Source organism: Sinohyriopsis cumingii, chromosome 16, assembly GCF_028554795.1.
Source record: "Sinohyriopsis cumingii isolate HCF-2022 chromosome 16, ASM2855479v2, whole genome shotgun sequence".
NCBI lineage: Eukaryota > Metazoa > Mollusca > Bivalvia > Unionida > Unionidae > Sinohyriopsis > Sinohyriopsis cumingii.
Window position 1 is genome coordinate 13,198,459 of NC_142976.1, and position 13,674 is coordinate 13,212,132.

The 13,674-nt window shown below is 35.6% G+C and overlaps 1 protein-coding gene across 1 annotated transcript in view; it reads right to left on the reverse strand.

The window, feature by feature from the left end:
* Positions 1–3,228, reverse strand: part of LOC149779962 (uncharacterized) — a 170,316-nt gene extending 167,088 nt beyond the window's left edge. Inside the window, exons 1-2 of the mRNA XM_089936673.1 lie at positions 3,119–3,228; positions 99–407 (exon numbers count right to left, since the gene is read on the reverse strand). Of these exons, the coding sequence (XP_089792799.1) occupies positions 99–340 (242 nt within the window). The 5' untranslated portion in view covers positions 341–407; positions 3,119–3,228. The remainder of the gene's footprint in view (positions 1–98; positions 408–3,118) is intronic.
* Between the last annotated feature and the right edge of the window lie 10,446 nt (positions 3,229–13,674).

Below are 13,674 nucleotides of genomic sequence, written 5' to 3' on the forward strand. Positions count from 1 at the left end.
GACCAAAATTATTAAAATGAGTACATTATCATAACTTCGACAAATGTTTACCTATATTTATCAGAGCGTGTTTGTCGTTAATGATATAATAAACATACCTTTCATCTTTCAAGGAGGGCACACCCCTCAAGGGCTGATTCTCCATGTCTTGGTTGCTCCATTCAGAAGATAATGACTGCCTCCGATGTAACCTTTGTCGCTTTGACTTTGAATTGGGAGGTATAGGATTTCGCAAGGTGGGGCTTGTTAGCCTGACACTATTAGATTTCAAATCACTCGATGACAGAAGTCCGATGTCGGGTCCGGCGATAGTTGCCCGCCGTGCAGTCAAACGAGACATCAGCTTTACCTACAGGTATCCACTAATGGCGTTGTTTCTTGATGATCTGTGACATGCGATACTCTTTCTGGAACAAAAGTAAACATTAAAATTTCCATGAAATAAAACTGAAATCAAAATTGTATATTTTAAACAGTTTAAACATTACAAGTTCAAAGTTACGTTGGTGCCAAAATGTAACACCGTCATCGTTGATGTCTAGCCACGCTAAGGTAACACAACTTCAAACTTGTGTCCTATAGAGAAAAACAGATTCCAACGAAAACTTCTTAAATATTACCTACTGTATTCTGTAGAACAGGCTGGGCAGGACCTTTATTTATGTACTCTTACAAGCTGGATGCTTTACATTTTGTTTAGTTTGACACCGGGCAGCTGACAGTAAATGGTGTGTTATTATATATTTGACGAATTACAATAAGTAAATATATCGTATCATTAATAACATAACATTAATTAAAAAAAAGTTTATCTTTCCTGACGATGGAAGTTTTAGGAATTGAAATGCATAACTGCATATTGCGTCTTTAATTATCGAAATCACATTACTTCAATAATTAAAGATTAGGCCCATATCTTTTAGAGTTAGCAACTAGCAACGAAGGTCAAAAGTGACAACCTGAAAACTTTACAGACACTTGAACAGTTAGTATAAACTCACACGATGATAAACAAGTCTTTTTTTAGGACAAACTACCAAGATGATTATGTAAGGATCTAGTTCTCGCAGAAAGTTTAACCACCGATAGAAAATAAACTTTTCTTAGATTGCATTTATATATATATATATATATATATATATATATATATATATATATATATATATATATATATATATATATATATACACTTTTTTGTGTCTGGGTTTGCTATGTTCTGTCACAACTAAAGATTACGCTTTTAAATATCCTACTTGGTAAAGTAAAATTACTTCTGTGTCTTTTTAAAAAAATGTCTAACAAGATAATTTGGTCAAAAAAAGTTAGTTATAAAAATTGCTTACTATATAATGTGCATAAATAAAACAGTCTCTTTTCTTTCCATTTGATTAAAACTATCTTTGAAAAGTCATATCTGCACCTAGATATAGTTATTTGGATAGATCAAATTTGAAATGTTTCGGGTTTCTTTCATTTTTATATATCAACACCAAGAAATCCCCAACAAAGCAACCAACAAACAAACGAACATATCTGGTAGTTTGTCATGTGCAGAGCTCTCTTCACACCACCATCGTCAGTGAAGTCGTATGCTACGCTTGAATAGAGCTGGCGGAATTAAAATAAGTCACATGTTCCGAAATAATTGCAGAGCAAAGACCTGAATCCTGACCTTTACCTTGAGTAGAATTCATGAGGAAAGTGCGTTTTCATTTCAGTAAGTTGTCTCGTTCACAGTTCACTATATTGCTAGCTTAAACTTAGTCCTGGACCTAAAGAGTGATTAATGACCTCACCTAAGACATTGACAATATGTAATACCATACCAAGATATCATTTTCTTTAGTTACCATTTTACATTTGAAAGCATCTAGCAGCCTTTGACATTTCATTCGAAAGCGCTGAGAACGAGGAAGAACGTGGGTGGAGGTGTGGAGAACTTCTTGGAGTTTTATTAGGGTATATATATATATATATATATATATATATATATATATATATATATATATATATATATACACACACACACACACATGAATTAAGACAACGTTCCAATGGGCGTTATATATTTCATCCAGATAATTCGTTGTCCGTAATATCGAAGTTTGGTCAAACAGAAGAACTTAGAATGGAAATACCTGGATTAAATCGGTCCGATTAAAGTAAACTTGACTGGTTATCAGTGATTAAGTAAATGCGACCTTTTTTTTAAGACTTTTTATTTACATGTTTAAGAGCAGAAATATCAGAAACAATAAAATTTATTTAGATACTTTAAAGAAATACTCATGACCAAAGTGTGATTATTTTAAGTCCATGATTCTATTCGCACTTTTGCCGGTAGGTTATTAACCTTCATCAGCCGTTAAGTCACTATTCATCATAGATCTGTAGTTAATTACGAAGGCTTGGACTACCGAATGTCTTTGATCGGACGGTTATGAGTCTTTAATTATGTTTTATTAGCTTGGGAGTCTGTGCATAATCATTTTTCGAACTTTTAATGTGCGCTCAAGATGAGAAATTTCGTGAGTCGGGGGGGGGGGGGGTCTGGGTTCTGAAAGCAGAAATGAAATGGCGTCACGTTTCAGCAACTATATGTTTCATCCCTGGTTCCAGCACGTTCAATGATGTGCAAGATGTCCCCAATTTCAGTCACGGGTTTCATCGGGGTTTTCTTGCTTCCTAGATCTGAAAGACATCCTCTTCCCCTTTAAGGAGAACACCAGCTGTACAAAGTACGTAAATAAGTGAAGTGAAGTTCAACTTTAAAAATGCATTTGCTCGACTGCTACTCTTTATAAATAATCAAATGTACGACAGACAATATACTGATGGACTGAAGATTATCTACGGAAATGGCATTGAGACTGGTAGAGCCAAAAACAATATTAATCCCATTTTGTTTCAGTCATATTTTGCAAACACAAAAGTGAACTAACTTACTATCTAATGTACTATCGACGACGTTTGTTTACTTAGTGAAGTCGAAGAAGTTATGGAAAGAAGTTTAATTTGATTACAAGAAATTTTGCTTACTTATCAAGCTCTGCATATGCAACGTTCAAAATAATGGGTTGCTGTATCCAATTATATTTTACTGTCGCAAAAAACTTACCTCTGTATGCTCCCCCTTTTAAATTCCAAGATGAAATATGGAGAGAAAAGGCCTCCAGTTTCGTATATGATATTAAAATTAAAAAGTTCGATATCATAGGGGATCAAAAGGCGAAGCCAGGATTATCATCAACTGTCGGGTTAGACGCGTGATATGATTATATATTAACGGAGAATTGTAAGGGCCCACATTCCATATGATAAGAGAGCTGACTTGATTGTCAATTACAGGGGTAAACCTGCACACGGACGCAAACTCAAGACATTTTGTAAATATGCTTATCTTTGACAAACAAGAAAAAAATGGTATGAAAACTTAAATCCTTGCTGAAATTTCATGCCACAGTGAATCCATGACTGTATAATTTCTGACGAAATTAAATCTCGAAATAAGGGATAAATACAATTCGAAGCAGCAGGCAATAAATCGTGGAGATTTACAGAGTGTATTGCGTAAAAATGGAGAAATGAAGCCTGTTCTATTTGTGTTACGTAAAGGACTCGGGAGTAAAATCCCATACAGCAGGGATGGGTGCCAGGGCATTTTATTATTATAACTTTATTACAATACTAAAATCAGTTCAAACCCTCATTTGAAATACCAGTTAGTTACTCAGTAAAACTTTGTGTACCATTCCAATTGGGGTACATTTAAAACAGCAAGATTAAAGTGTATATATTTAATTTAAATATTTGTACGTATGTCTGTATGTCTTTCTCACAATATATTCCTATTTTTCAGTCTAATGATACATTAGCATTAATTACACTTGTAGGAATTTTGATTACTCTGTGCTGATTACAAATATCTTCGAACATTACGAGCGCTGGAATAGTTAAAGACATTCATTCCTCTCAAAATGAATTTCATGAGATAGATGGGTGGGTGAAATTCAGAATTCTAAAATATATAAATAAAAGCGTATAAAACTTTTATAATTTTTGTATATTTGGTTAAATTGTACAAATTAAAACGTTCCAAACATTTTTAAATTGTGATATTTTAGAATCATGAATAATCTAAAATTAATATTTCAATGTTAGATATTGCACGGACAGGAGTTGTGGCTGTGGTATAAACAGCCCGAGTTGCAGCCAATATGTCTGTACAAATCCATTTCTTTCTGCCTTTAGTTATTCACTTGGAAAAAGGTCGTATATTTACTTAGAATTAAAAAAGAATGAGATACGATGTTCAGTTTAAATCTAACCCAATAGATATTTTCCGATCGAGCATAGGCAAGCCACAGTGCGATAACTCAACAGGGGTTCACACCCGTTTATAATTTAATTCCCGCAAGTCTGCGGAGATGATATTTATCTGTCAAGCTTTGCAAACCAAATAAATAAATAAATAAATAAATAAAAAGATAAATAAATAAATAACACAAAAAATCAGGCATACTCTCTCAATACTTTATTTATAAGGATCACCGAGTAAAAAGGATTTTCCATGAAGCACAGAGGTGACTGACATTATTGACGTTATTGCTCAAAATGTGATATGGGACTACGCCCCTAAAATGTACAAATATATACATTTCATGCAAATTTAAAAATAAACATATATTGTCAACATTTTCATTCCATGCACGTACGAATAACATTGAAAAGTGAAATAGTATTTTCTTCTTGCTATGTAAGGATATATATACATGTGTGTGTGTGTGTGTGTGCGATTTGTATTTTTAACGTAGCTGTAACAAGTTTTCAGTCATATCGCTGCGATGTCTGCAGTGTGGAAGTTTATAGTGATGTCTAGTTTTGAGGCATCATGCCGCAAACATATAGCATGATGTCTCACTATCAAGGCCGACAAGGGGGGGCGGGGGTAACAACCGAGGATATATCCCGTAAGGGGGCCCGGGCCGAACAACGCTTTTTAATCTTATAAAAGAAAAATTTCTCGTGGTGTTCCGGTGTTTGAACAAGAACTAGGAGAGGCTCGGTGTTTCTTACCCCCAGGGTTCGTGATCGCTCTCATCGGCCCTGCTTACCAGTCACATTATCCTGACGACTAGTCCTAACACTAACCTGTTTAATGTTTTATAAGTCTTTGGTATGACTCGGATGAGGTTCGAACCTGCGACCTCCAGCATCGGAGGCGGACGCTCTAACCACTTTGACCACAGAAGCGGAGAGAGAGGGTGGTGGTTGTGGAGGGATTGATGGATATCAATCTATCTGTGGTATGCATTAGGCATCAGGCATCAACTTTTTCATAAAGACATGTCAATTAGAACCTTTTGATACACATTCATGGATTGTCAGTAGATCTTGAGTTCCTCCGCTGTTAATTGGAATATAACATTCCCGGTACAGCTTAGGCAAGAGGGTTAAAGGTCAGGGTAACATGAATTGAGTATGAATAAAGAAATTATTTCTAAATGAGAACATATAAACCTTCTGTATTGGTTTTTTCACAAATCTGCTCTTACTTGCCCGCCCATCAATAATAATAATAATAATAATAATAATAATAACAGGGCCGGCCTTAGGCCAACTGGGCCGATTTGGCACAGTCGGGCCCACGCTCACTGGGGCCCAGCGAGTTAGTAATTTGAAATAAAAATATATATCTATAAAGAGAAAATAATTTAAATCGGTGGAAGAAAATTTTAAGTTCAATATCATAAAAATCTTGTTTAAAAGTTTATTTCCAAATGCCGTGCTCACATGGGGCACCGCCAAATGATCCAAATTGGGCCCCGCGTTTGCTAAGGCCGTAGCTGAATGATAATAATGACGATGACTACGATGATGACGAATAAAGGTATCCTAATACAAAAAGATGAGCTTATCCTTCTCTAATTATTGGTAATTACTCTTCGCCATATTTACAGCATATCTGAATCGTGGTCAAAATACCTATCAGGATAAGGCAAAGAAAAAACTTCCTTCGAATACACTGCAAAAGCATAGTACCACATATATGAGGCTTACATTTACGATATCAACTCGTAATGTTTTGTCAGAATCTACAAATCAACATCATTTGTCCGTACCTTTAGCTATGATTACTTTAAAAAGTATATAAAAAGTTGTGACTTTTGCAACTGGGTCATACATGAAAAGGACTTATTTATCTGAAATGGAAGTATCTGTCAATAATGAACTTCGGATCACTATCAGAGAGCTGTTAGTCATAAAGGAATAATAATAATAATAATAATAATAATAATAATAATAATAATAATTAACCCAGGTAGCGAACATTATTCTTCTCCGAAGCCCTTAAGTATTTAAACTATACGCTTTTCTTCCCCAAGGCCCTCGACTAATGTAGCACGAAATGAATAGCCTCTCTCTCTCTCTCTCTCACACACACACACACACACACACACACACACACTTTATTTATTTATAATTATCGTGAAAATTGTTTCCCTAAGACAGGGTTCTCGTATTCCTGGGGTCTTTCATGATATACGATAACAAAAAAAAAATAGCATTCCTACAACAGGCTGATCAAAGGGTGTAATAGGTTTGTGGAAGCGTAAACAAGAAGGCGAGGAGGGGTCTTTGGGACTGAACCCTTAGTGGGTTCCCGGGGTGGGGATGGAAGCCCCCGGAAGCTCAGGCTTTTTAATCGTTGTCATGGTTACTTTTCACAATCTAACTGTAAATAAAACTTTTTCAGCCGACTCATATAATTTTCATGTATGTCACCCATGCTTGAATTACCAAATGCCATCACTGCTATTTAAATTTCAGTCAGACTTTGCCAGACATATTTAAGACTCTGATTTTGAAATGTTTCACTGGATGATTCAAATCTCAGACGTTAATGGTTGCACAAAAGTAAAAGCTGTACTTTATCGGCATGAATTTAGGAGTATTTTATTAACTGAAATTATAGAACTATATCACGAACATAACACGAGTCTACGCGTAGCTTCCATAATTACCTGGATACGTATTTATAAATAACTTTATAAGTCTTCCAATTTGAACTTATCTTTCTAGCATAATCTTAAGACGAGATTAGGTTATTAACCTACGGCTCGAAGCATCACGTTCGTCTGAGCTTGCTGGCTATGTGGTTTGTTAATGACTCCACATGCTAGTACCCATAGCTCTCTCGACAAGAGTCATACTAGACCGAGCTCTTAGGACACGAATTATACTATACAGAACTCTTACGATATATTTGTCTGAGCTCTCGCGACACGAGTCATACAAGACCGAGTTCTTACGACACGAGTCTTAATAGACCGAGTTCTTACGACACGAGTCCTACAAGACCGAGTTCTTACGACAAGAGGCATACAAGACCGAGTTCTTACGACACGAGTCCTACTAGACCGAACTCTCTCGACACGAGTCATACTACTACACCAAGCTCTGTTACAGAATTAGAATACTTATAACAAATATTGATTATTACTTTATCATTCTGAGACAGAGTCTCGTGCACACAACTAATTTGCGGAAAGTACAACAATTATCAGCACAGGCGGTGGTAGACGGTTTTAGAGTGTGTACCTTGTTATGTATATCTATATTTTTATAACTCTTGTTACACGATTATACTTATAATTCTTGTGATTTTTATACATTACTGTAAATTATAGTGATTATATATAACTGGATTTGACGTAAATGCACAGGGTCTCTTTTAAGATGTTACAAAAGTAAAATTGCGAAGGATATATAGATACTTACATATGTGTTTATAGTTACTAATAATAAAATTATTAGTAAATATGTTGACAAGATTCGGCCTTTTTCCCATTAGACAGGTGGTATCTTAGAAGAATTAAGTTAATTTCCATTGGATGGGTTAGGTCACATGAGTAGGTCTTTTGAAATATTAGATTGAGTAGCGAGATCTGTCACGTGGGGTATATCGATACGTATAGTCGTAATAGACACTTGAAGGTGTATATAAGGAGAGAAGTGAGCAATCAGATTAATTCATATTGGAGACATTCCTATTTCTTGTGCTAACACCAAGTCTGCTGACTGTGCTATGTTAATTGAGAGGAAAATTATTTGCTTTGATTGTTCAATGGAAATAGAAAGTGCTCATTGGACTATAACTTTATTATAGAACTACTGTGAATTATTCAAATGAGTTATGGACAAAGCGATTTTGACAACGTCACGATTCTTGGTGGAGCAGTACATTTCCGGTTGTGAATTTATACAGAACTTTTCATTCCTTTGGACTTTAATATAACTTTTCAGGATTATTTTGGATTCACTTCATTATACTGTAAGTTCCTCTCACATTTTCATTTCCAACATTGATAATTAATTGTTTGTTATGTTTTACAAAACTTGTTGGTTTTACTTCTTTCTGTTACTTTGCTTGTGACCACCTACTCTGAAGGTGCAAAGTGGGACATACGTGATCAGCCTTAACATCCACCTTCCCTCACGCTGGATTAGATAGGTAGCTGTCAAGAAGAAAAGGTGGAAGTTAATGCTGACTACATCTCTCATAGTTTGCAACATGTGTGGAGGTAAGCCTTTCGAAAAAGTCTGGTATCATGTATGGCTGGCATCGTATATCGAACTATTCCGCACATCAGTTGTTTGCACCCCACTCTGATTCGGAATACGACAGCAATAGCAATAGCCCGATATTAAAATGACTTCCAAGATAGCAAAATGATGTGCCTCTTGACCCATCAACTCCACAACACTCTTCTTCTAGGCTGCAGTTAGATTCCGAAACGTTTCATCTCATTGAATCATCCTAAGAAAACATTACATCAGATATGATCCTCTATCTCGTAGGGCGTGGAAGGAGATCAGGTTACAAACAACAGTCCATATTAGGTTTGAAAATGTGACTTCTGTCGCCGCGGTGCGTCCGGGATTCCAACCCTCCCCCTTGTCATCTTGTTATCCTCTTCAAACATCATGTCTAGCATGATCACTTTCTCTAAATCGGCGGATAGATTTCATACCACAATAAATCAATTTTTTCATGAAGAGCAAACGTCATACACAAACAACATCCTATGTAAAACAAATATTTTCTGGAATAATAGCACAAAAGTATGAACATCATATGTTGCGGAAAATGTTTATAAATCTTTAATTCTTTCATTTCATCCCGTGAATAAACTGTCTTTGTTAGGCGTAGTGATATGTGCGACTTTCAAATATTGTCTTTGCCATAATAGTGCTTCACTGCGTGTCTGAACAGCTCGAATACACTATGTTTTCATGCCAAGCTGATCCGAATAAACGAGGAATTCTAAGTGCAAACAAAATGTTGAAATTGTCCTCCGTCCCAGACTGCCGCCATTACATTCCTCCAATGGTCACTTAATTCAAAGGTTCGTTTTTGGGGGTCACCCGAATGCCAGCAAAGTTGCGATTAAAACGCAAGTTGTGTGTGACACTAGGACTGTTCTGATCAATATAATACGGAAGGATTGTTTCAAAATGCAGATATAATATTTGACACCAACTCAATAAGTGATTATAGCTTTCTAGGATCAAGAAATTGATTGCTAACGTTCATGTATCGGAATACAGATAGACAGCCTGCTATGTACGTTTACTAAGTATGAATTCTTTTCGGAATTACGTGTGATTAAGCTGTTTTACTGAACATATATTAAATGATTTTTCCTGTAATTCTTAATTACTCAAAAAGTTTTAATAAGTCAATTCATTTCACCTTAATATATAAAATGCATTACTTTATAACGAAGATTAAGTTTGCGCATGGTGTGATTGCGCACATACAAAAAGCTAACAAAAATTGTACTTTGAAAATATAGGTAACCACCATAGCCAATTTGTATGTTATATGATGCATGGCCCTATAGTTTTTATATGATAAAGTAAAGCTAGCCTGAAACTCCGCCAATTATAAAGCAAGACCGGATTACAGGACGAACACAAAGATCCGTAGCTTCAGGAGCCCGTCCAGCCGGGCGTAGGGTGGTGTGCAGTGGGGGTAGGCAGCTTTTTTAAATCATTCCAGGCCTCCTACTACCTTAATTTGGCTTTGCCCATAAAATAGCAACATGGTGGGGTCGGCTGGTATATTAAGAACTCGCCCCATGGAGAACTCGTTCCACTGAGAATTCGTCCTGAGATAACTCGCTCCAACGTATCTGGAGAAGTCGCCCCAGAATGGTTGGAGAAGTCATCCCAAATGGTTGGAAAAGTCACCCCAAATGGTTGGAGAAATCAACCCCAAACTTTACTTTCATACAGAAAACCCATTTAATATTTATCTTTGAAATAAATAAATCATTTAAAAGATAGAAATGTGTACCTTAGAACAGTACTGCAACAAAGATGTCGACACATGGTGGTTACCGCATTATTTGAATATACGAATGATGTATCTTATTATCTGGTATTGTCTCTCCTATACAAGGAAGCAAACTCCATACCTATGCAATTCAAGATGGTTCGGAACGGAAACTGAAACGAATCAGACCCGGATAACAAAAGAAAAACAAGGAAGAATATTTCACTTGTGGGATATGTTCAAAAACTGTCAGTGCACTGTTGAATAAATGTTCTAGATTATATGCTGCACCTGTATCCTAATTCTATTTTATTATGTTTGTCATTCCAACGTAATGGTGTAAATGTCATCATGGCAAAGTGTATATTCCTTTTTGGTCATTTGGTAAATTTCGGTAAGTTCATAGATATATACAGTGATATCAAAATCATTGTCAAATTTTCTGAGATCCTACTTTTCATCGGACATCTACTAAAACAACTGGAACACTTGTTTAAAAATACAAAAAGTATGAGTCGTTGCTTTTAACTCGGATATAAATATTTTTGTTCCTAATCCATTTTGACAAAATCTTTGTAAGTGCCGTGCGCAACTTATTTAAATTCATTGATGTTAAAATAAATGTAATTATTTTATCAAACGTACTATTAAGTAGTCACATTCATTTTTGCAGAGGGTTCAGATTGTCAAATAGATCGCTGAATACCTTGTCCTTGATTGAATATGTTCAGCGCGTATCCAAATACTTTTTTCTCTCATTCTCTTAGACGATCCTACGCTTGGTACTGAATAATATGGGAAATACTGACGTTGTTTTCCATCAGTGCTCATCTCTGACAGTTATACAGCAAATCTGTTTGAACAGTGGTAGCAAACAATATTCGTTTTGAAATCCTTACTTTATATCGTTGCTGAACTCTGATATTTATATTGTAAAATTATATTAACATGTGTACTGGAGCAATCCTGCATTTTTTACTCTTTTTTCTCCATCTTTGAAAAGTAAGAAATTATCTACCAAATGAAATAACATCAAAGAGATGTTTACGCTTTTTCATTCAATGTTTCCAACATCAGTTTATTATGCACCTTTGATTTTGTATGTAACTGCATCGGATGAATATGCATTTTTCTTGGACACTTACTTTCAAGACTGTTTTCCACTCGTTGTATAATAAACCCCTTCTTTCCATTCTGAATTCATCTTGTTTGTGTAATGTCGATAATAGAAAAATAAATCACTTACAATTGAAAGTCTGTGTATTCATATAACCTCGTTAGATTTCTTTTAACAACACACACCTGAACACCACGAAATTTTTTTTAAACAAATGTTACTGTTAACTTTCTGATTGATACAGCTATTATACATTCATTATTCATTAATGTGGTAATTACTCTCAAACTAGGACTTGGCCGATATGGTACCAATTACTGACTGATTCGGCCCAGATTTGCGGCTGATTCTCCAAACTTCCAAGCTGATTCGGATCATGTGAAATATTATTCAGTTTAGTCCAGGACTTAAACGTGACATTTAAATTTGTTTGTAAAGATGATCTTCTCATTATGTCCCAAATACGTCGAGCAGTTCAAATATGCATTTAAGGTAACAAAATCCCGTTAGTACGCGTGATCATGGTGTTGTTATATATAATAAAATTACGTAATCCTGTTTATTTTGCATCGGCAATTTAGTAGTAAAATATTTTTAAACTTCTCGTTCAACTTTAAATAGTTTGTTTTATTGAGAAATAACAAAACTACGAACACTGACAAAAAAGAAGAAATAAACTAAAGGATGGGTGTAGTACATGTGAGTTTTTAGGAACCGTCCGAATTCTGCGCATTATCCATGATGTTGAACTCAGTAGCGACCGCATTTCCTGAATATGCATCAATGATGCTTTTTTGTCGAGTTCAAGTATCATTCGTCAGTGGTTATCAAATCTCAATGAAAAATCAGTTCGAGATATGATACTATAACCCTTTGGCTTATTGACGATCAGCACCAATTCAGTCGATTTCGGGTTATAGAGGTCCATGTCATAAAGTCATCTCAGGATGACTTTGGTTATTAGGTTGGAACCCTTTCATATATAAAACTGCAGATGTCACATCATGCTTACACCTGCTCTATTTTTCCAAATAAACTCCATCTAATGATTTGAAGAGCAGAGCATAAGCGACATATAACACTTATTTTTGGTTAAGTACAAAATCGGAGTTGATCAAATGGAAAATGTGCAAAGTTTTATAGATTTAATAAGTTTTAAGTTGAAGAGAAATAACAATACGTAAAGCCTTAACAACCGACATCTCAGAATTAGTATATATGACCCTTGAGGCGACTTGTGAACTCAAATATGGGGCTTAGTGGCCCCAAAAGGAAAGCAAGGCAACCATGACCTATATTGTATTACTGATAATGACACATTCATAGCCTTGTTTCTCAGTGTGGAAATTATATCTAGGATGTCGAGTTAAAAGTGAAAAATGACGCATCACTAAAGATGACAACCTATCTAATCTGATTTCCTGATAATGATATGGATTACAAGGTCACACCAAAGAATATTGTGCTATACTACTGCTACATTTATTTCCTTCCTCATTTTCCAATTTCTGTGATTATCAGATGTTCTTATACATGAATGTATAATAGAAATATTTTTTGTTGTCTCAAAGACCTTGCATAATATCGTAAAAACAGATACGTAAGAGACAACTGGAAATGCAACCATCTCACACAGATGCCCCTGAAAATATGGCACATAACTTCCGTCCCCCAAACTTTGATCAACATGCAAAGGCAAAGAAGAAACAATGGGAATAATGTTGAAACTCCAATTTACCCAAAGTTATCCTGATATTTAACTTTGTACCAATTTTTGCTTCAGTCCATGAAATCCTTATAAAGTTGTGTGTGTGTGCGTGTGTGATTAGGATTTGTAACGTAGCTTTAACTATTTTTCAGTCATATCGCTACGATGTCTGCAGTGTGGCACTTTATAGTGATGTCTACCACTGGGGCAACATGCCGCAGACATGTAGCATGATGTCCCACCCAGTCACATTATCCTGACACCAGGCGGACCAGTCCTAACACTAACCTCATAATGCTGAGCGCCTAGCAAGGCAGCTGTTAGTACCATTTTTGTAAGTCTTTGGTATGACTCGACTGGGGATCGAACCCACGACCCTTATAAAGTTAATGAGAGACAATAATATATGGATGGACACATGGAACAGATAGTAATGAGTATGACTACAAGTCCCATCCATAAAATATCGGGAGGGCATAACTAAAAAAACAAGACTGAAAGACAAAA